General features: G+C 47.3%; 1 protein-coding gene across 3 annotated transcripts in view; it reads right to left on the bottom strand.

The window, feature by feature from the left end:
* Positions 1 to 7576: 7576 nt before the first annotated feature.
* ULK2 (unc-51 like autophagy activating kinase 2) overlaps positions 7577 to 24102 on the bottom strand; it is a 142873-nt gene continuing 126347 nt past the window's right edge. The window contains exons 20-26 of one of the 3 annotated variants that reach the window (XM_079797270.1): positions 19782 to 19922; positions 18295 to 18503; positions 16604 to 16782; positions 16074 to 16192; positions 15618 to 15775; positions 13257 to 13392; positions 7577 to 11364 (exon numbers count right to left, since the gene is read on the bottom strand). In XM_079797270.1, coding sequence (XP_079653396.1) covers positions 11306 to 11364; positions 13257 to 13392; positions 15618 to 15775; positions 16074 to 16192; positions 16604 to 16782; positions 18295 to 18503; positions 19782 to 19922 — 1001 coding nt within the window. In that variant the 3' untranslated portion in view covers positions 7577 to 11305. The remainder of the gene's footprint in view (positions 11365 to 13256; positions 13393 to 15617; positions 15776 to 16073; positions 16193 to 16603; positions 16783 to 18294; positions 18504 to 19781; positions 19923 to 24102) is intronic. The other 2 variants (XM_079797268.1, XM_079797269.1) reach the window with 2 other exon arrangements.

Here is a 24102-nt window from a genome sequence, read left to right as displayed (position 1 = left end):
TATAACAAAAGGGTAATATGCAAATTGTACGAAAGGCAGAACGACCAGTCGCTATGATGTGCACTGACCACCAGGGTGCAGACACTCAACACAGGAGGGCCCACAGGGGGAGCACCGCTCAGCCACAAGCTGGGCTGACGGCCAGCACAGCAGCGGTGGCAGGAGCCTCTCCCGCCTCCACAGAAACGCTAAGGATGTCCGACTGCGGCTTAGGCCCGCTCCCCACGGCCTAAGCCATCAGTTGGACATCCCCTGAGGGCTCCCGGACTGCTAAAGGGTGCAGGCTGGACTGAGAGACCACCCCCCAGTGCACGTATGTCATGCACCGAGCCTCTAATATAAGTATAAAAAGGGGAGGAAGGGGTGGGGGGACGAGGGTCTGCCATGGAGAAGCAAACTCCTCGGGGTTCCTCTGTCAGTTCCTGGGACACGGAGAGAAAGTAGGCCGGGCAGTAGGACACTGTGTACCCCCCCCCCCCCCCAAGGCAGGGGACTGTGTGCCAAGTGCTGGGAGGTCAACCCAGAGTCAGATCTCAACAGCCTCCCAGTGCAGTGGCCGAGCTGCCTGCCCAGCCGCGGTCGGGGCACCTGGGGGAGTACTGGTCCTGCTCTGGGCAAGAGAGCCTGGCTCCCGAGGGTGGGAGGACAGGGAGCTGGAGGGGCTCAGCAAGCTGGGCTCCGGGAGGGACCTGCCAGCTGGAGAAGAGGAATGCAGAGCACCAGGAGGCGGGGAGGCTGGGGAGATGGCGGCAGTGAAGGGATCTGGGCAATGAGGGCATTTCAGGAGAAGTGGGGGGCAGGGTTCCCACTGACCACCTTGCTCAGGAAGCCCAGGGAGGGTCCGTGGGCTGGCAGGGCCCTTGGGGCAATAGGGGCCACAATGTTTAGAAGGACATGGTGGTTGGAGCTCTGCCGCAAATGACAACAGTTGAGCCACCTCAAGACAAGTGAGAGGACAGTGGGAGAGCTGGGGCGGGGGGGGGGGGGGGGGGGGCGCACAATCCAACCCAGGAGGAGATACGGCCAGCTTCCTGCCTGGGACTGGGGCTCACTGAGCCAGTGCGGGGCTGGCCTTCCTCCCTCAAGCCCTTCCCTCCCTCCCCCCTCCCTCCCGGCCTCCCTCCTTCTCCTTTCTCAGCTCTGCTTGTCCACACTTTTCCCTCGTTCTCTCCTCCTGCAACCTGGAAGCGAACTATCCCCCCACACACTCGGGGAAGATCCCCACCTCTTGCCCTCCTTCAGCCCTAATCTCATCTAGAAACTGGACAAGGAATGGCCGTGTGCTGCCTGTCACCACTGAGCCAATCCCGCAGAGACCGGGCGGCATCACGTATGAGCGCGTATTCCAATCCTGCCGGCAGCGGCAGCGAGGGAGGGGGCAGGCCGCCACGGAAATCGGCTCTGCCCCTCCCCCGAACCAGCTGGTATATTGTGTAGCAGGACAAACACTACACGGGGAAGCGGGCAAAAGGAGTAAGAGCGGTTACGCAAAAGGAGTGAAAGTGGGCATTACAGGAATGTGGGCTGGGGGTCACCATTGTTTGGGCCACAAGCTTGTTCATCTTTCCGTGATGACAGGCAGTTCTGGGATAAGGAAAATGGACGCATTCCAAGGTTAATCCCCAGTCCTGGGTGAACACCTCCCAGGCAGGTCAGAATGCGCTTTCTTTAATCAGAACAGAACATCAGGTTAACATGATTAATATTTCTTATAACTATAGCTAATCCCCACTATTCTATTTCTCCCTCCCACCCCCAACATTCCCCACTGCTATATCATCTCATATCTATGGGGTGAGTTTTATTTTTTTTTATTTTTTTAATATATTTCTTTATTGACTTCAGAGAGGAAGAGAGAAGGAGAGAGAGCTAGAAACATCAATGATGAGAGAGAATCATTAATCAGCTGCCCTCAGCACGCCCCACACAAGGGATTAAATTAAGCCCGAAACCCAGGCCTATGTGCCCTTGGCTGGAATCAAACCTGGGACCCCCCCCACTGAGCCAAGCCAGCTAGGGTAAGGGATGAGTTTTAGATGAAAAGTCTCATCTTGCTGGACATTGAATACAGCAGCAAGCAGTCAGACTGCAAAAACACACAGGAGGAAAATTAGAAAGAATCCCTGCAACCCAGACAGGCTGCGTAGCCGGGAAGTTAGGTTGGAAAGTCAAATAAAAAGCATCCTTGTCATCGTTTCCCTAACTTGTTGACTTGTTTTCTATAAACGGAATTGTCAGGAAGATTAGACAGCACGTCCTTTAACCTACTCACCGCCGTGGTTCTGCCGCAGCAGCTCATCGATTGCTGCCAATTCTCTGGAAGGGCCTCTGGCCTGGCTCAGTCTTGATTTGCCCCGCGTACGGCCCTGGAAGTGGCATTCAGGGCGCTTACCCTGCCACCAGCCAGCCGGGTCACTTCCACATTCAGGGGCCACCGCTGCGGCCACAACAAAACGGCTATAGCGAGACTCAGCAGGGCCCCCGGGGAGATGGTCCTTGCAGGCCTGGCCGGTGCCGGGCAGTGAGGTCTCTTCTCGTTCGGACCCGTGAGGTTTCTGGGCATAAAGACGGTCAGTCGTCCTAAGGAACACGGCGCAGTGCTGTTGGCAGCGACATGAATAGACAGTCACCCACATATCAGAAACCAACCGGCCGGCAGCTTAGTGTGTCCGCTGCTGGAAGGGCGGGCGCGACTGTCAGAAGAGCTTCTGCTGTAGCTATTGATGCTGAGAGGCAGCCACCAGGACGCCCGGGAAAGGGCAGGCATGGCCACGGGAGCCGCTGAGCCGCCTTTAGAAAACACATCGCATCCTCCTCCCGGACAGCGGCCGGCGGGTGACGTTCTTCCCAGAACGAACAGGATGAGTACAATTCTGATCGGCAGTAGGTGCCACTCCTGCTCGGCAAGGTGCAAAGCTGCCCTGCTCTCCTGAACGGCAAGAGGCAGAGAGATTAAGAACAACTTTGATAAATGGACCCAAATGTTTTCATCTCCACTTTTGAGGAATCGCCAGACTGCTTGCCATAGTGGTTGTACCATCTACATTCCCACCAGCAGTGAATGAGGGTCCCCTTTTCCCACAGCCTCTCCAACACTTGTCATTGCTTGTCTTGTTGATAATAAGGTATGTGGCTGTGGACAGAGAATATCTGGGAATAACTAGCTTATTTATGGCTCTGAGATTTTGTACAAATCTCCATCTTTTCCCATTTGATGTCTTTACTGGAATGATAGGAGAATTACAGGGCTCATACATGAAATTATAGGCCACCTCTTTTTATGGTAATTTTAATTTCTCCTAAACTTTTAATAAGAAGGGGAAATGCCTTCTTGTGTGGTCCTCAGAGCAGCCTGGTGCTTATTTCTGTTTTTTTTTCTAAGTCTATTTCAGTTTCCTGTAATCCTTAAAGTGGGCAGATGCCTCTTTAGGCGTTTTCCTACGATAATTTTGTTTTGTAATTCTTTTTTTGGTAATTCTGTTGCTTTTGCTCCCAGGAACCAGGAGGCATATTGGAACAGGCTAGAACAGCCAGGATTACATGTTCTAACAGTTACATTTCTTTGTGAATCTATCAGGGTCCCGGAGAAAAGCGGGAACAGTTCCTGGGTCCTCTCTGGCTGAGACCAGCTTTTCTCCCAAGGGGGCTGCTACAATTCCTATTCTCATTTTCCTGGAAGTCAGCGGGGGCACAGCGGGTCCTCGCTCACACGGGCACAGGCATGCTTACAGCAGTATATGCACATAAGCAGGTTCATTAGCTTCCTGTGAATTTCGGGGACAGTATGTAAGGCCAGAGTCTCTAGAGGAAGCTGCCTGAAGCCAACTCCTGACTCACTCACTGCCTGTGAGAAATCGGCAAGTTACTCAGCCTCTCTGTGCCTCACTGCCTCAGGGGGCTGAGCCCCGTAGATAAGGTTCTGAGAAGCGTGGCCGGCACAGAGATGCGCACATTGTGTGTCGGCCACCGTTGTCCACAGATGCTCACTGGGCCCTGGTGTAAGCCCCGGTGGAGGTGCTTTCTTTCTCTCTTGTGATGCGAGTGCCTGATTTAGGCTTAATCGCAGAGGCACCCACTTCAGCACACACTTGCAGCTGCGACTGAGGAGCCGGGCCCTCCCGCACTGAGGCTCCTTTGTTTTCGAAATTTAGGTTGATTTCAATAACTGACCATTTGGGCCAATTATCTCTTTCACTTCCTGTGCTTTTTTTTTTTTAATCCTCAACTGAGGATATTCTTTCCATTGATTTCTAGAGAGATTGGAAGGGAGGTAGGAGGGGGTGGGGGGAGAGAAACATCAATGTGAGCCTTCTGGGACTGAGGAATCTGCAACAGAGGTACATGCCCTTGACCAGGAATCCAACCCAAGACCCTTGATCCGAGGGCTGATGCTGTGATCACTGAGCCAGACCAGCCAGAGCACTCCCTGTGCTTAAATTCCTGTTCTTATGTTTAAACTAGAGGCTCAGTGCACTAATTCATGCACCAGTGGGGTCCCTTGGCCTGGACTGCGGGATCAGGCTGAAACCGGCTCTCCAACATCCCCTGAGGGGACCCGATTGCAAGAGGGCGAAGGCCAGGCACATGATCGGGGCCGGGGAGGGACACAAGAGGTTAGCCAGCTGGAAAGGGACTGCGGGAGGGCTCCAGTCTGGCCTGTCTCGCTCAGTCCTGATCGGCAGGAACCTAACAGCAAGCTAAACTACCAGTCAGGGCATCTGCCCCCTGGTGGTCAGTGCACGTCATAATGAGCAGTTGGGCAGCCTTAACATCTCATTAGCATATTATGCTTTGATTGGTTGAATGGATGACCGGACACTTAGCATATTAGGCTTTTATTATACTAGGTGTACCAATTAATGATGCGGATTTTTTAATAGATGGAGTTACACATATGTTGATATATATGTGATTTGATATGTATGCTATTTTGTTGTATTGACAGCAAGCTTCAAAATTTTAAATGTCAAATTTGCTAAAGGTGTTAACATCATAGATATTTTTACACTTAAAAATGTTGAATTTCGTGCCAAAAAAGACCATTTATGGGAAGTTTTAATTCATTACTTTATTTTGAAGAAAAAGTTAACGTATACTTCGGGAAGCTTATGGTAAACATGCTCCATCTCAAGATACTTGTGAACGCTGGTTTAAATGCTTTAAAAGTGATGATTTTGATGTGAAAGACAAAGGAAGTCCAGATCAACAGAAAAAGTTTAAAGACCAACAATTACAAGCATTATTGGATGAAGATGCATGTCCAACTCAAAAACAACTTGCAGAAAGATTAAACATTGCTCAGCAAACAATTTCTGATCGTTTACAAGCAATGGGAAAGATTTTAAAGGAAGGAAAATGGGTGCCACATCAACTGAACAAAAGACAAATGGAAAACCGAAAAGTCATCAGCAAAATGTTGCTTCGATGGCATGAAAGAAAGTCTTTTTTTGCATCAAATTGTGACTGGCGATGAAAAGTGGATTTATTTTGAGAATCCCAAATGCACAAAATCATGGGTTGATCCAGGTCAACCATCAACATCGACTGCAAGGCCAAATCGCTTTGGGAAAAAGACAATGCTCTGCGTTTGGTGGGATAAGGAAGGTGTGGTGTATTATGAGCTTCTAAAACCAGGTGAAACCATTAATGCTGATCACTACTGACAACAAATAATCAGTTTGAAACACATTTTGATCGTGAAATGACCAGAATGGGCCAGAGTAATTTTGGCCCATTCTGGTCGTTTGAGGCAAAGTAATTTTGCTTCATGATGACGCACCATCACACACTTCAAAACCAGTTAAAGGCACGTTAAAAGATCTTGCCTGGGAAGTACTACCCCACCCGCCGTATTCACCAGACCTTGCTCCTTCAGATTACCACTTGCTCTGATCGATGGCACACGCACTTTCTGAGCAGCCCTTCAAAATGTATGAAGAAGTGGAAAATTGGGTCTCTGAATGGTTTGCCTCAAAACAAGAAAAGTTCTATTGGGACGGTATCCACAAATTACCTGAAAGATGGGGAAAATGTGTAGCTAGCAATGGACAGTACTTTGAATAAAGCACTTTTGATGTTTCTCTTGCAATTATCATGTTTTCTTTGATTACAAAATCCGCCATTATTAACCAGTACACCTAGTATAGGATACACCAATAAAGAGTGAGACCTGAAGCCCTACCCCCCAATAAGTCTAGAACCCCAGGTGCTGGAATTCGTGCTGTGCCACCACCTTGCTGTGGGCTCCAGGTGTGGATTTCCAGGTTCTGTAGGGAATAAACCTTTATCTTCGCTAAGTTTCCTGATGATTATTGCTGAACAGCATCTTGCAATCATAGTAAGAACCAAAAAAGACGTCCAACCACAACACTGGCTGTTGACAGGGAGACCAGCACAACACAAGCCCCTACTATGTGCCAGGCACTGTTCTGGTGTTAGGGCCACAAGTAACAAGACAGTAAGGTTCCCGGCTACAGAAAGTGAGGTGAGTAGATAATAAACAAGTAAAAATAAAAGCCAGATCATTTCAGACACTGATCACTGCGCTGCAGAAAGCAAACTGCTGGGATAGAGACGGGCTCTATCATCTTTATCACCTTAGTCCCCGCAGGTCCCCCACCACAGGCCTTGGCACATGCGAGGCCCTCTCCTGGAACTCTCCTCTCCTTCCTCAGCCTGGTTAACGACCACTTCTCCTGTCCCGACTTTCTTGACTGGTCCCATTCCCCGCCACAGTTCCCGAAACAATAACATCATCCATCTCTCTGGGTGGTATTCATCCAACCGCCACGTTGTGGTTACCTAGGTCTTCTCTAAAGCGCATGTCCCAGGAGGTCAGGCCATGCCTCCTCTTCTCGGCTGTCACCCAGTGGTTAGCGGAGTTGGTGCTGAACAATTTTGAATGTATGCGTGAAGCAGACTTAGAGCAGACGTCGCAGTTCCTTGAGATTTCCCATCAGCCTCTGGCGTAGGAAGCATCTCAAGGGCAGGGAGTGCTGCCCTAGACCTTGCCTCACACCAACCCCCCCCCCCCCTAAATTCTAACTTCCTCCCAAACCCAATCACGGAGCAGCCTGGGGTTTTCTTCTGTATTCTGGTTGGCAGGAGGCCTTGCCTTTGTCATCGCCAGGGCTGTCCTCAACACAAAGCGCCCCTCGCCTGGCTGAGGGCGCAGGCCCTGGGAGGCAGAGTGGGCGGGTGCTGTCGGGCAGCCCTGGGGACGGGCCTCAGGCTCCTTTGGGCTAGCCCCTCCCTCCCCCCTCAGGGAGAGGCTTCTGTTGCCAGGTGGGCACTCAGGGAGCTGGGATCTGTGGGAGCCTGTGTGCCTTCCCTGAGGTTTGTTTCTTTGTTTTAATATATTTTTATTGATTTCAGAGAGGAAGGGAGAGGGGGAGAGAAATACCAATGTGAGAGAATCATCGATCGGTTGCCTCTTCCACTCCCCTCCCCCGCCCCCCACTGGGGACCAAGCCCGAAACACAGCATGTGCCCTTGACCAGAATTGAACCTGGGACCCTTCAGTCCACAGGGCTTCCCTGACGTTTTAAGGTTATTCCTGAGGGGTGGGCGCCCTCTGTCGGAGGGTGGCGGGACTTGCCCGGTGGGACCTGGGTGCCGCCCGGGCCACAGTTGGGCCAGGGTGACTGACCCAGCACAGGGCCTTCTCCACGGCCCTGCGGTGGGGCCTGCTGCTGACACCGTGGCTATGGGATCAGAGACAAGACCTCAGGAAATGATGTGTCTCAATTTACATACACACAGGGTTAAAATATCCATTCATTTCCTACTTTAAACACAGAAAAAAAGAGAGAACTAAAATGTTTATGGAGAATCAGCCCCACAGCAAGGCATTGGGACTTGGTGTTGCAAAGTCCACGCGCGTCAGTGCCGGCAGATGGAAAAGCGTCCGGGAAGGGTCTGTGTCCCGCCAGTGCCAGCGGGGAGAGCTGGTCAGGCAGCAGGGCCCGGAGTCCCGGCACACTGGGTCAGGGATCCTCACCTGGGGTTGGACCCATGCCCTGACAGTCAACTTCCCTGGAACCGGGATGTGGGCCAATCAAATCCCCGAGTTTATTAGCAGCCCCAGAGGCCTGTTCAGGGTGCAGGGTGGTTTCTGACGCCTACAGCAGGGCACCTGGACCAAATGGTTCGCCTGCCTTCCCCGCCACTCCCCTCCCAGTGCACCTCTGGAAGGAGGCGGTCAGGGTGCGCAGGTGTGGACCAGGGCGCTGTGCAGGGCCTGCGTCTGGCTGTCCAACCCCTCACATCGGCCTTCACCTGGTCATGGGAAAACTACTCCCCAAGCCCGTTTTTCCATTTGTAAAGGGAAGAACTAAGGGTTAGTATGAGAATCAAGTGAAGTAATTAACATTAGACACAAACATTTCTTTAAAACTGCCAGGTTGACCTAAAGGTCATTAAAGGCTACCTTGAAAGCAGGGTGCCTGGAGGAATAGCTGGGGAAGATGCTGTGTCCTTTTTCTTTTTTAAATATATATTTTTTATTGATTTTTTACAGAGAGGAAGGGATAGAGAGTTAGAAACATCGATGAGAGAGAAACATCGACCAGCTGCCTCCTGCACACCCCCTTGGGATGTGCCTGCAACCAAGGTACATGCCCTTGACTGGAATCGAATCTGGGACCCTTCAGTCCACAGGCCGATGCTCTATCCACTGAGCCAAACCAGTTAGGGCTCCTTTTTCTTTTAAATCCTCACCTAAGGATATGTTTATTGATATGAGAGAGGACTAAGGAGGGAGGAACATCGTTCCATTGCCTCCAGTTTGCACCCCGACCCATCGACCGATCGGGGGGTGGAGGGGTGTCAAACCTACAACCAAGGTATGCTCCCTGATTGGAAATCGAACTCACAACCTTTTGGTGCAGGGGACGAAGGCCTGAGTGACTGAGCCACCTGGCCAGGGCAAGAAGCTGAGTCCTTTCAGAAACTGTCTCGAGGATTGTGTTCCAGTGAGCCCTAAACCCAGGCCTGGCCTCACACACACACAAAACAGACGGTTCTCCAACTGGCTGCCCTGCTGATCCCTCTGGGTGGGGAGAAGAGAGCATGTGACTGTGGGAACCATCGGGTCCAGCCCAGGGCGTAGAGGCAAGTTCTCACAGGAGAAAGAGCCCATTAGCAATTCTCTGATTTACATGTGTGTGGTCAATAGCTTCCCAGGTAATGGCCCGAATATACGTGTCAACCATGAATGTCTGAGCTGTCAATTTCTACGTCATGAAATAGATGACATGAAATTAAAGAATACTCATGGAAACATAAAGTCTTTGTTTATTATTGCTATAATCAAGGCAAAAATCTCTTAAAACAATTAGCCTTGATAATGGAAATATAATCAGAACCATTATTGATGAATTTACAGTTTGATCTCTGCTGCTCAGACTTCAGTTTCACCAATACCACCTCCCGTAACCCTTCGTTACACAAGAGGAAGAGAGAACACGGGCGCCAGAGAGCACAGCGTGGCCTTCTTAGTGACCGGACTTCAGACCAACCATTCGCTCACTGCGAACCTGTTTCAGCCTCTGCTCCAAAACACCGGAGGAGAAAGGGGGAGAATGGCCGCCCTCCGAGGGTCCGCTGGGACAAACCCCACAAAAGGAGCTGGTGCCCAGAGCCCTGCGGGGGCAGCGGCCTTCTCCAGTCTGTGCTCCTGGCAGCCCCGGCACAGTCCCTGAGCTGGAACTGCTGGGGCAGGGGAAAGGGGACTCATGACCAAGTCTCCAGGCTCACTAGGGAACGACCTGGCTCGAAGAGCAGGGACAATGGACCCAGCTTTACCCTAGAAAGACTCTGTCCCGTTTATTTTACCTTAATTTACATCTGTACAGGCAATAATAAAAGGCTATTTATTATACAACAATTCAGTGAATTTTACCTAGTTTCAAGAATAATGCATGCAATTACAAATGAGAGGTAGAAACACTGTATTAAAGACCTAAGAATACAAACATCATATAAATAAGTGTTCAAATTAACTGCTGGAATTTCATACAGAAAATAAGTAAATTACATTACTTCGTCCAAGTAAAGGGAAGCCTTGTTTTTGTTTTTATCATGTCACTAAATTAGATTAATGCCAAAGAGCTCCTGTGCAATTTGTCAGTTCAAATTTATTATCTAAAAGGATTAAGATAAAAGGATTAAAACTGGAGAGTGGTTTATTCAAGTATTCAAGCAGGTAAATAAAAGAAACCAAATAATGTACAAGGTAGGAACCATTTCTGGAGGGATGTTAACTGCCACATTCTCCATAACCAGCTATTTGGTAAACTGTCAGGATTAACATGAAAAACACGTATTAGGCTAGAGCTGCCGTTTTCCTAAGAGAAAACAAACCTCACTTCTCACTAATTTCATGTAGGCACCCCCATCATTGACAAGCCTTAGATCCCCAACATGACTTGGCCCTGTTAGAATTCTAGACGGTATCCCTTGATTGACATTGTTTTCTAACACTGCCCAATAAACCAGCTGTTAAGAAGCCAAGAAGTCCCAGCCATCAATGACATTCCGCGTGCACAATAAAGAACGCAACCAAAGGCCAACAGCTGCAACTCAAAAACATCACGGGAAAACCTGGGGTGCAGATGAAGAGGTTAAACACACGCAAGGTTCACCTGAACACAGGTTCTTACCACTGAAAAGTCTACTAGCAATTACATGTGATTCTGGAAAGGGTGTGTGTGTACAATCAAGTAAAGTATTTTTCAAACAAGTCCATTGTGCCTCAGTTAGTTTTAGATTGCAAAATCCAATACAGAGTTGTTTTAATAAATTAGTGCAATATATAAAAGATTTGGGAAGATTAACAATAACAAGTGTCCACATTAGATGAAATTGAAGAGTTCACAATTCCTTTTAAGAGCCATCTTCCGCATCTCCTTAAGCTGTTTCTTCCTGAGCTGTTTAAGGGTCATGCTCAGACTCAGACAACATACCCCGGTATCAAGCTGCCTGGACGATGTCGACGTGTACTTTACACCAGTAGACACGTGGAATTCCACACACTGCTCTGGTGAACTGAGCGAAGAGCTACTCATTTTGTTCCATCTTAATTGTCCTTAAGAATACATGTACTAATAATTCTAGTTCTAAGGTACATTTATTTACCAAGTTCAAACAGAGCCGAGTGAAATGCTCTTGCTTCTGCTTCTACAGAGAAAAGGGGTGACTTTCCAATAAGGCAGGTTTCCTACAAACAAGTCGTCGTCGTTCTGAAACCACTGCTCGTCTTTGGTAGTGACCAGGCACAGACCAGGCCTGGGACACCTGCTGCTGCTCAGGGCGTGGGAGAGCTGCCGCAGAGCGCCGACAGCCTTCTTTCGATACTAGATTTATCTAGAAACAGAACAAAGTCCGTCACAATGAAGATCGTTTATATTCAAAACCAAGGAAAGGAAAACTAACAGAAAATCACTAACTCTCTACCCACATCCTCATCTCTGTTCTGTTTTAGCCCAAGGTTAACAATTCTGAATACTTTTTTTTCTTTCTGCCTGGTAATTGTTCAGATACGATTTGTAGTTTAGTACTGCACATTGGTCAAATTTAGATTAGGATGTTAAATAAAGGACATTTAGATTTTAACTGAAGGCTTGCTCACAATTGCAAGTAATTTTTACAACTTCCATCCCTTGTAGCTCCTCAAAATGTGGTACGACCACATGCACTCCAGTGGGCCCACCACCTCCACCTCAAAACCCATATCACTGTGCTTATATGTGACAAATGACATATGCTGCCATCCTGGCATCCTACCAACCTCCACTCTGCTATCTACACCAAATACGCAGTACATAGGGTCTTGGGATTCTTCAGTCACTAAGCCCACAAGGCTTAAAATAATTGCATGTATTATTATCCTACCTAATAAAATAGTAATATGCAAATTGACCACACCTTCGCCACACCCACCAGCCAATCAGGGTGAGTATGCAAATTACCCAACAAAGATGGCAGTTAATTTGCATACACTGAGGGAGGGAGGAGTGAAGACTGAAGACAACTTAGAAGGAAGAGGGAGGAAAAGCGGAAAGCAAGGTGGCTGCCAGAGGGAAAGCCCGGGCGGGGCGGGGCGGGGCGGAGCGGGGCGGGGCGGGTGGCAGCGGCAGCGCACGCGGCTGGCCGCAGCGGCCACTTGCAGGATTCTTCCTGCAAATGGGCTACTAGTCCTATATAATAAAGAGGTAATATGCAAATTGACCATCACTCCAACACACAAGATGGCCGCCCCCATGTGGTCAAAGATGGCTGCCCCTATGTGAAAACAAGATGGCCACCACAAAATGGCCAGCAGGGGAGGGCAGTTGTGGGTGATCCGGCCAGCAAGGGAGGGCAGTTAGTGGTAACCAGGCTGGCAGGGGAGGGCAGTTGGGGCGACCAGGCTGGTAGAGGAGGGAAGTTAGGGGTGACCAGGCCTACAGGGAAGTGCAGTTGCGGGGGACCCAGGCCTGCAAGGGAGAGCAGTTGGGGGGGACCAGGCCTGCAGTGGAGGGCAGTTAGGGGTGACCAGGCCTACAGGGAAGTGCAGTTGCGGGGGACCCAGGCCTGCAGGGGAGAGCAGTTGGGGGGGACCAGGCCTGCAGTGGAGGGCAGTTAGGGGTGACCAGGCCTGCAGGGGAGGACAGTTAGGGGTGACCAGGCCTGCAGGGGAGGGTAGTTAGGGCAAACAGGCTGGCAGGAAAGCAGTTAGGCATCAATCAGGCTGGCAGGCAGAATCAGTTAGGGGCAATCAGGAAGGCAGGCAGGCAAGCAGTTGGGAGCCAGCAGTCCTGGATTGTGAGAGGGATGTCCGACTGCCCATTTAGGCCCGATCCTACGGTAGGATCGGGCCTAAACGGGCAGTCGGACATCCCTCGAGGGGTCCCAGATTGGAGAGGATGCAGGCTGGGCTGAGGGACACAACCCCCATGCACGAATTTCGTGCACCGGGCCTCTAGTATAATAATAAAAACAAAGTGTTCTGCACATGCAGACACACACCCACCAGCACAGCCATGCGGAGGGGAAAGCTAGGCTAACGGCAGAAGCATCAGCACTTCACAAGCATCGTCTCTGAGCCTCACACAGCTCTGCTCCTTTATCTTTCAGAAGAAAATGAGGCCACAGAAAGGCTAAGTGATTTGCCCACGAGTGGAAAACCACCACTCAGACCCCGGCAGCATGACTCCGAACTCTAAGCCCTTCCTAATAGGCCCATGGCAGACACACCACTTTCTAAGACAACTTACACTTCTGCACGTTTTCCACGTCCGCAGGGTCCTGGAGGATCTTGGTCAGGCCTTCCAGGAGGAGGGCCGCCTTGTGATAGCGGTACGCAATGTCCTCCGTCTGCTGAAACATCTCGTCCAGGGCCGCAGACTGCACCTGCGCAGCAACAAGACCAGAAGAGCCAGCTTTTCCAAGACAATGCACCCCCGTCTGGGCAATGTGGCTCTACGGGAGGCTATCTAAAATTAATACCATCTACCAAACCATATAAGCTTAAAAGACTCATCAGGTGAGCAATAGCAAAAAGGAGCTTCCTGCCCTAGCTGTTCTGGCTCAGTGGACAGAGCGTCAGCCTATGGACTGAAGGGCCCTGGGTTCGATTCCAATCAAGAGCATGCACCTCGGGTGCAGGCTCCTCCCTGGCCCGGGCCCTGGTCGGGGCTGGTGTAGGAGGCAACCAATAGACGTGCTTCTCTCACATCGATGCTTCTCTCTGACTTGCCCTCTCTCTTCCATTCTAAAAAAAAAGGAGCTTCCTGACAAAAGAGTTATTCTGTATGCAAACACAGCCTTCTTGTCCTCAGACATTCGTGACGCACAGGAATTTGTACTTCCAAACTGGCCCTTCTTCAGCGTCACTACAGAGTTTATTTTAAATTCACACTAGGGTAACCTGGCATTTCATTAAAGTAGATTTTGTTACAATAAAACAAGTAATGTTAAAAGTCATTTCTCAGCTTCTTCTTTTAGTTAAACTATTATCTGGTAGAGGCACTCACTTCTTCAGAGAGAGTATGTGAGCACCACTAAGTGCCAGGCACTGGGCACACGAGGAAGAGCCCCCGGTCTGGGACAGAGGCCTGCAGGACATGCCACGCCATTCTGATTCCCAGGATACGTGGTGTTCTGGGAGGAAGCCCCAGGTGGCACAGGACACGTATGGAGTGCACCCCACATGACGACAGGAGGAAGAGGTCAGGGAAAGCTGCCATGAAGTGATGCTCAGGCCAAGTCACAGCGAAGCAGTAGGAGTCAGCCAGGTGACGGGGAAGGTGAGTAGGGGCTTGCCATAAATAGGGGACAGCAGACTTATTCACAGGGCTATGCGTTTTCCCAACAGCATTGGGATTTTCTCTCTCATTATTAAACGCCTGGACTGTCAGTAACCCAGTATCCTAATTTACTTGTCAATATGCACTGTCTCCATCAAAACTTAACTTAAAGCTACTTACAGTAAGATAAATACATCGCATACAGAAAATCAGAGCCAGGAAAAGGGAGAAGAAATACATGGTAATAGCTCTAAGCTTGCTAAGCATCCAGGGCAAAGGGAGGGACTAGTTGAAGTCACATGGCTCTTACTATCGGATGAGAAGGAGCACATCATTCCCTCGGAGAGGGCATTTCCCTGGCACAACTTCTATAACGAACTATCGTGTGAAGTCTTAATTCAGTATAGAGTGATGCAACGCATGCTATTCATACCAACAGTTTATATTCCAAAGTTATTTTCGTATGACTTTTTATTATAACGGCTTTCAAAGTTAAGTCCAAGGATATACTAGAACAGTGCAATGCAAAGTAAACAAATTTGAGGGGAAGAATGGAGGTCTGTTATGTTAATGTGGTAAAAATAAGCTCAGTCAACAATCAATTTTTCCCCCCTTAAACTATATTTTTATTGATTTCAGAGAAGAAGAGAGAGAGAGAGAGAGAGAGGGAAACATCAATGATGAGAGAGAATCATTGATTGGCTTCCTTCTGCACACCCACTATTGGGGATGGAGCCTGCAACCCAGGCATGTGCCCTAATCAGGAATCAAACTGTCACCTCCTGGTTCATAGGTCAATGCTCAACCACTGAGCCGTGGCAGCCAGGTTTAGCACTATCCTGTAACAGTCCATAATTTCATCTGCATTTAGAGCAGTTTCCCCCCCATGAGTCAGAAGACAAATTCTTCCCAACTGTAAAGCAGATTTTACATTGTGTCTATAATTAAGGAATCTGAGCACATGCATTTTCTATGGATTAACAGCAGTATTTTTTTCCAATGTTTATCAAGCCACAATTTCTTATACTGGGGAAAATGCAGAAACAGATCCACTAAAAGCCTCAGGATGCAAACTGTGGGATGATCAGATCATGCTATTAGCAATTTTAAAGAGGAATAATGGACTGTTACCAAATGTGGTAACATGACTTAATGTGTTACTTCAACATTAAGTCCAAGGTTACTAAGAGGTGAGCACAATACTTGGGACTTGGCAGTGGTGGGGCATAAGCCCTTTTTAAAGGGCTAGATAACGTCAAGCAGGCATTCGATTCAAAAGACCCTCTTCCAGACGAGTGACAGTGCCCGGCAGAGCCTAACGAGGCTTACCATTTCCACGGCGCAGTTATAGATGAGCTTCTCCGCAGTGACGCTGTTCACCTCATCGATAAACCTCTGTTTGTCGGAGAAGAAGCGGTTCAGCTTCTCTGTAAGCTTCTTGCACATGGTGATGCACAATTTGTATCGTTCATTCAGATTTTTGACAACTGAAAAAGAATGAATTTTAATTTTCCTCCAGAGATAAAATCGCAGTGACACGCACCTGTCCTGTTGATTTAAGTGGCACTAAACGATCGTTTAAAAAATGACTGAAGGTTCGTATGCTCTCTTTCCGTGAGAGGATGGAGATAAAGCGCTTCTGACTGCTCTCCGTATCAGTTAAATGGCAAAAACAAAAACAGAAAAGCCGGCACCTTCTGCCATGTCAGAATATTTAATAACTGATTCCTCACCCACAACCCGCCTGGAGTCACGCGGAGGGGCACCCCAGCACGCCACCCATACCTTGTTTCACCGCCGAGGACGGGCTCAGCTTCCCAGCCTTGATCTGGGCTTTAGCAAGATGCAGCGACGCCGCCAGCAGCTGGGCCGCTTTCATGTACAGCACCAGCTGCTCCACCCGCCTGCACAGAAGGCAAGTGAGCGTTAGCCTGCCAGCCCCGCCAGCCGAGCTCGGCACGTCCCAGCACCATTACAACAGCCCTCCACGGGAGGGCACGCGCCGGGACATTTTTAATGCACATAGGACTCCGAAGGGCAAAGTTTCGGCGTGGAAAAAGATGTGTGTACTTTGAATACAACGATACACTCAGATAAAAATCAGTATGCTCTCTTATCATCAGTACCTTCAACAATATAATTTACAGGGAAAAGGCAACACTAAGGGTGCAGAGCCTCAAGTCTTGGCTCCTGCGGTGGAACCTAGCAGGACAAGGTGACTCAGTGAGATGGGACCTTCAGCAATAGCAGGCCTCCCTCTCAGACAGGACTACAGAAAGCTCCAGAACATGGGAATAAATGCAAAGGGCACCTACCCCCAGTCCTTGCTCAGCTGGCTGATCTGGTCCACAAGCACACTCTCCTGGACCTGGTACAAGGAGACGGCGGACGAGCACAGCTCCGGGAGGCCGCCCCGCGCCGCAGTCAGGTCCAGCACACACTCCGTGAACATCAGCATCATGTTCAGGTGGCGCAAGGTGTCTGTGTGTTCTCGCTGCAGCAAAGCCAGCTTGTCTTAGAAACTCTTAAGTTAAGAAGAGGTGCGTGCTCACCTCTGTGTGTAAGCCACAGCACTGCTGACACTTTCTATACTTATGAACATCAGAATGAGCAAAGGAGATAGACATTTTTAAATTCCAGGAAACTAGTGAGAATATAGACACAAATAAACCAAATGTGGATGTGAGCACGTTTGTGTGTATATCTGAGCACCCACAAAATTTAGCTTCAAAGATACGAAGTCACCGTGCTTTTACCAGAAAATGAAACACCAAATGATTCAATCACTATACACGAGACAAAACCATGGCAAAATAGATACCAAGATTGCAAGGATATTCTGCACAGGAAACCGTTCTTCTTGATGGTTCAGTGAATGCTACTGTCTTATAACTTGACTTCTGGTGGTTTTCAAGTTAACAGCGATTCCTAACACCAAAGCTCTGAACCTCTGTGACCTTTTCCGTTAGAGAGGGAAGCACAGATACACAATAGCACGCAGGGAAAGTGGGTTTCAAAGTTAGTGTTGTTAGATTGATTTTTACTTATAAATATATTTTCAAATCTGAAATAAGACTAAGTCTCTTCCTCTCCCAGAGAATCGTTTTCCTAGAGACAAGAGCATGACCCAATCGACTCCTGAAAGTCGCTCCATGCCAGCACCTGGACCGTGGGCTCCAACAGACACACACCCATGACGTCCCACACACGGCGGGCACAATTTACGTCAAAGTTGATGGCGATGGAAAAACCTCTGAAGATTGCTTTGCCAGTCTCAGATTGTATTACACGTTTTCAAAATCACTACAAACCCTGCCGCAAGATCACTCCTAAAGCTTTGAGTGCAGTGTTATGTGAAATATGTAATTCCCATTCACACAAAATGGAAGTGTTAGAGGCCCAGCACTGAGAGGAAGTTTCTTCTTCAGCTGGTCCAGAGGACGAGCCATTGTAGACTGAATGCAGGCGAAGCTGGCACTGTCCTCAGGGACAGGACCAGCACAGCCCGGAACGCTGCCCCGGAGCCCAGCGGAGGAGGTGGTCTCTGGCATCACAAAACGCACCTCTTTTCTGGATGGTGCTCAGCAAGCTTGCGATCACGGCGTGCTTTTCCCCGCAGAGCTGGGTCCCTGGAGACACGATGCTGCCCTACAAACCGCAGTGAGCACCAGTCTGCTGGGCAGGGTTACTTTCCAATGTTAGTAACTCACCTGCCTCACGGTTTATTTTTTTAAAACCTGACTTTAAGTGTGTTACTTTTATCTTATGAAGAAAAAGCAGCTTTAAGAATAAAAACTATGATTTTAGGAGAAACATACTTCAGAAGTCCTATAAGTAGTAAATAAACTTCAGATTAAAAAATTAAGAACACAAAATCAACCAAAGCTTACTATGGATGAGTGCCATGGTCAACATTATTCTGAAAATATCTCAGCGATGTTTTTCAAATGAAAAAGGTCAGTTTCAGAGAGGAAAAAAACTTCAGAATTCCGATTCTCTTCCCTACCTCCATCAGTGTCTCCTCCGGCAGCTCAGGCGCTTCAAAGGTGATGAGCCCCTCCAGGCTGGGGGGCGAAGCCCCATAAGGCGTGTATCTCAGGCTGGGGGCTGCCTCTGTTCCCGGAGGGGATGGCCCCCAGCATGGCCCGGGTGGGGAGCCCACACACACGCGGCTGCTTGCGGAGCACAGGGAGCCCCCGGAGCTGCTGGAGCCCACTGCAAGGAGACAAGACACGGCGGCTCAGTGCCAGCAAGAGTGCACGGCCCCTCATGCCGGCTCGCACTACCAGAGAAACACAGGAAACATGTAACGAGAAGCACTGATCCTACTGAAACATACGAATAGCTTTTATTTTGCCATGTCAACCTTTACACCTTGTCATTATGTGTATCTTATAGAGGTCATCATAGCTACTTTTTAAATATTGTTTTAAACAAATTTATAGCATATACATTTCTTCCTGTTTCTCCACATTTTCATAATTATAAAACTCAGTGGATGCAATAGTTGTTAATTAAATTTATATACATAATGCTTATCTGAAAGCATTTATACTGTTTCTGATCTTTTAATATCACAAATAACACTAATAAAATCTAAATTTCCCCTTCTTTGCAGTAATTTACTTGTGATTAATGCTCCAAAGAGGTATGATAAACAGGAATGTGATTACCATAGAGCAAATATCATAAACATGTAACAGCTTTGTAAGAACTGCCACCACTCTCTGCAGCAGCTGGGAGTCAGCACAGAGCCCGCTAACCACACAGCCCTGGGAGCCTGCTCTAAACGCCGGCTGAGTTAACAGGCATCTAATGTTCCTTTCTTAGAATGAAAGCTTATTATTAATACTTTTTCAATCTTAAAAACAAGATGATTAGCTCTACTTGCTCTCTTGTCTGTTCATATCCTTTGATTATTAACCTACTGAGTCTTGCTTTGTGACTTATTTAGCATGCGAGAACTTGAAGGACACAAGGAGCAATCTTGTAATGGCAAATGACAGCTCGTTTCAAGTCCCATCTAAATGTTCTCTCCAGTGTTGGTATTAATAACCTGTTTATAGAGCATAAAGGATAACACCAATCTAATATCCTGTCTAAATGTAGGATTAAGTGTCAAGATCGGGACCCCAAGTATAAAGAAAAAAAAAAGGTAAAATTAGGTTTTGAAATACACAAAACAAAGATAAACCACCTGTCATTCTCAAAACCTTTCCTGGCTGCGCTAAAACCAGCCTTCAGTATAACCACAGTTATATAAGTATATAACACAGTACTTTTACTTCATAAAGGTTTTTTTTCACCAATATTGCCTCATTTATTTCTTATAACCCTTTAAGGTAAAGAAAATAGTTATTTCCATGTCATCGGAAAAAGAAACTGAATTCCAGAGAGGCTCAGTGACTTAGCTATCTAGGTCACACTATTACGTCATTCTCACAACACTGTACGCCAAGCACGAGACAGAGACTACAGAAGGCGATTCTTCACCTGAGGTTGTCCTTGGTCGAAGGACTGTGTGGGTCCGAGTGGGGGCCGAGGCGCTGTGTGGAGGAGACCCCACAGTGAACAGGACGGCCCTGGAGCTTGCTGCCGCTCCCCCGGGAGGCACCAGGGCCACACCACAGGCTCCTGCAGGGCGGCCACAAAGAGGCACATTACTTTGATAGTGTTTATATTTGGGGGTGGAATTACAGGGAGACCTTCACTTTTATATTGTTGGTTTGTTGTTGTTTTTTACAATAAGCATTCATTACAGATATCCATTAAAACTATTTTATAGTAATCTTTCATGGCTACGAATCTCTTTCACATCAAAGCCCAGTATTCAGTTACTTCTGTGTACTTTTAAAGTACACGAACTGCCCTGGCTGGGTGGCTCAGATGATTGGAGCATTGTCCCATACATTAAAAGGTTGCAGGTTCGATCCCCATTGGGGCACGTGCAGGAGGCAACTGATCAATGTTTCTCTCTCACATCAATGTATGTTTCTCTCTCTAAAAAATAAAAATATATATAGATATATATAGATATATATATAGATATATACATATCAATAAAAACATATCCTCAGGTGAGGATAAAAAACAAAACACATCAACTGCAGTCAATTATCCTGTTGAGGATAATTTGAAAAAGTGGAAACCAAGAACAGGGGATAAAAATTTGAGGTAAAGCTGAAGGTAGATCAGGAGTCTCCATAGCAATAGAGCTACAGAAGGATGTTGAAAATTGAGTGCAAGTACATTTATGCCTTAGAATCACACCCTTACAACTGCAGGAAGACAGGGAGCTGCAACAGTACATTTATGCCTTAGAATCACACCCTTACAACTGCAGGAAGACAGGGAGCTGCAACAGTACATTTATGCCTTAGAATCACACCCTTACAACTGCAGGAAGACAGGGAGCTGCAACAGTACATTTATGCCTTAGAATCACACCCTTACAACTGCAGGAAGACAGGGAGCTGCAACAGTACATTTATGCCTTAGAATCACACCCTTACAACTGCAGGAAGACAGGGAGCTGCAACAGTACATTTATGCCTTAGAATCACACCCTTACAACTGCAGGAAGACAGGGAGCTGCAACAGTACATTTATGCCTTAGAATCACACCCTTACAACTGCAGGAAGACAGGGAGCTGCAACAGTACATTTATGCCTTAGAATCACACCCTTACAACTGCAGGAAGACAGGGAGCTGCAACAGTACATTTATGCCTTAGAATCACACCCTTACAACTGCAGGAAGACAGGGAGCTGCAACAGTACATTTATGCCTTAGAACTGAAGGGCCTGATGGGCTGAACTTGGGCTGAACGAAGAGAAGGTGAAAAATCTCCCATTCACCAAACTAAGCAGAATCAAGAAAAGTTGCCCAAAGCGTTTCCACACTCAAGCATCTGAAACACCTTACATTTCTGAGACAACAGAATGGAGGCAGGAGTTAACAACATACATCATAAATTTAAAGGAGAGATTCTGAATCAGATACAGAAAAAAACTGCCTCTCAATGTCCATCTTCTCTGCAACAGAGCATAGCACACTTAAAGCATCGACTGAACAGCAGAAAAGTGGGTTCATAAAACCTTCTAGGGAGCAGGGGAATAATAAGTGGGAATTAATTAATAGTACCTGTTACACAAGATGTACAAAATGACATAGGTATTCTTGTCATTTAATGTAATATCTTCATGATTTTATTTTATTAGGTCTAAAAGTATTTAAAGATGGTCATGGGTATATTTTCAGAGCCAATGACCCTATTTTTTTCACTAAGGCTTAACTTTTTACTATTTCCTACTAGCAATAATTTTTATTTCCAGAAACTGAAACTTCATGATTAGAAAAAAATTATAATTTCAAATGATGATAATAAAGTTCATGTGGAAGAGAGAAAAAAGAATAAAAGTTATCAAAGATGCATTTTATGGCTAAACATTTTTTAAGTATGTTTTTATTTATTTTAGAGGGAGAGGGAGAGGGAGAGGGAGAGGGAGAGGGAGAAGGAGAGGGAGAGGGAGAGGGAGAGGGAGAGGGAGAGGGAGAGGGAGAGGGAGAGGGAGAGGGGGAGGGGGAGGGGGAGGGGGAGGGGAGGGGGAGGGGGAAGGGGAGGGGAAGGGGGGAGGGAGAGGGAGAGGGAGAGGGAGAGGGAGAGGGGGGAGGGAGAGGGAGAGGGAGAGGGAGGGGGAGGGGGGAGAGGGAGAGGGAGAGGGAGAGGGAGAGGGAGAGGGAGAGGGAGAGGGAGAGGGAGAGGGGGGAGGGAGAGGGAGAGGGAGAGGGAGGGGGAGAGGGAGGGGGAGAGGGAGAGGGAGAGGGAGAGGGAGAGGGAGGGGGAGAGGGAGGGGGAGAGGGAGAGGGAGAGGGAGGGGGAGAGGGAGAGGGAGAGGGAGAGGAACATCAATCAATTGCCTTCTGCATGCACCCTAATCCAGGATCAAACCCACAACCTGGGCATGTTCCCTGACTGGGAATCAGACCGGCGACCTTTTGGTGCAATGATTCTCTCTCATCTCTGCCCAACCAACTGAGCCACACTGGCCAGGGCAGGCCTAAAAATTAAGAAAAAAGATCTGGTTTCACATGCACAAACTTGGACTTAACACATATTCATGTAGAACTCAAAAGCTCTATGAAATTTAATTTTTTTTTCTAAAAAGAATCAGAAAAAGTCATTCTACATAATATACTCATTCAGGCAAGCTGTTTTCAAAAATTGTCCCAATTTCTAGTGACTTTTGGTAAAAAGCACATAGAACAGAGAATTCTGAAACTCTTCCAATTCTGACATAATTTGAAACAGAACATGGGGAAGTTCATGCCTAAGGGCACTGTCCCAAAAAAATTAAGGCTGTGATGGTAAGCAAATAAGGAGGCTGGTACGTCCATGAGAGGAACAAGCCAACAAACAGACCATCCCGAGTTTAACAGAGAGAACCAGGAAAAGAGAGCGCCAAGAAGAGCCCCCCTGTGGTCAGAACGAGGCTCAAAGAATGGCTTCAGAGACCACTTCTGTAAAAGGGCCAGAATTTAATGAAATTTATGCCCCAACAACTTGTTAAAAACAATAGAGCAACCCAGCTGGCAATTAGTGGAGACTACCAGCTGGGTGTGATACCGACAGAGGTTGACAGCCTGAGAGATCAGAGAAATAGAACTCCTAAAACCAGTCACCCCATGGTAACCGCACACATGCCCGAGGCGGTACCCTCTGAGGAATGACATCAGAGGCTTCACACTATGGGTCAAACAGACGTCACTAAAATAGTCCAGCCAAGACTAGACACATAAACACACCAAACCCAACAAGCTGAAGGGGGTGGGAGGAACTAGGGGATCAGAATCCAGAATTGCTACAAAAGTATTATATAAAATGTTCAGTTTCCAACAAAAAAATCAGGATATATGCAAATAAGCAATAAAGAGTTACCAGACACAGGGGGAAAAAGGGGCTCAAGACACAAAATTAGCAAACACGTTAAATAACTGAAGGAAACCATACTTAAGAAGTAAAGAAGCCTCGCCACAGTAGCTCAGTGGTTGAGTGTTGACCTATGAACCAGGAGGTCACAATTCAATTCCTGGTCAGGGCACACACCCAGGTTGCGGGCTTGATTCCCAGTGGGGCGTGCAGAAGGCAGCCAATCAATGATTCTCTCTCATCATTGATGCTTCTAGCTCTCCCTCTCTGAAATCAATAAAAAATAAGATATTTATTTTTTTAAAAAGTAAAGAAAAACATGATGACAATGTGTCATCAAATGAAGAATATCTATAAAAAGAAAAATATAAAAAAGAACCAAATGGAAATTCTGAAGTTAAAAAAGAATAATAACTGAAATGAAATCACTAAAACAGCATATTTGAATTGGCAGAAGAATCCATGAACCTGAAAATCAAACAATACAGTTAATGCAATCTGAAGAACAGAGAGAAAAAAGAATGATCTAAAACGAACAAAGTCTTAGATAAATTAAGACACCATTAAATATATCTATATATGGATAATGAAAGTACCAGAAAGAGAGCAGAGATAGAAAGAAGCAGAAAAAATATCCAAGTAAATAATGGTTGAGAACTTCTCAAGTCTGATGAAAAAACATTAACCTACATATCAAAGTAGCTCAACAAACTCAAAGTAAAACCCAGAAACATCAACGGTAAAGTAGTAAAAACCAAAGACTCAGAGAAAATCTTGAGACTTATCACATCCAAAGGAACCCAATGATATTAACAGCTAATTTGTAATCAGAAATCATGGAGGCCAGTGAGCAATGGGATGGAAGATTTAAAGAACTGAGGGAA

This window comes from Cnephaeus nilssonii (genome assembly GCF_951640355.1).
Source record: "Cnephaeus nilssonii genome assembly, chromosome: 19".
Lineage (NCBI taxonomy): Eukaryota > Metazoa > Chordata > Mammalia > Chiroptera > Vespertilionidae > Cnephaeus > Cnephaeus nilssonii.
Note: the sequence above shows the minus strand (reverse complement) of the source record. Positions and strands in the feature narration are given on the sequence as shown.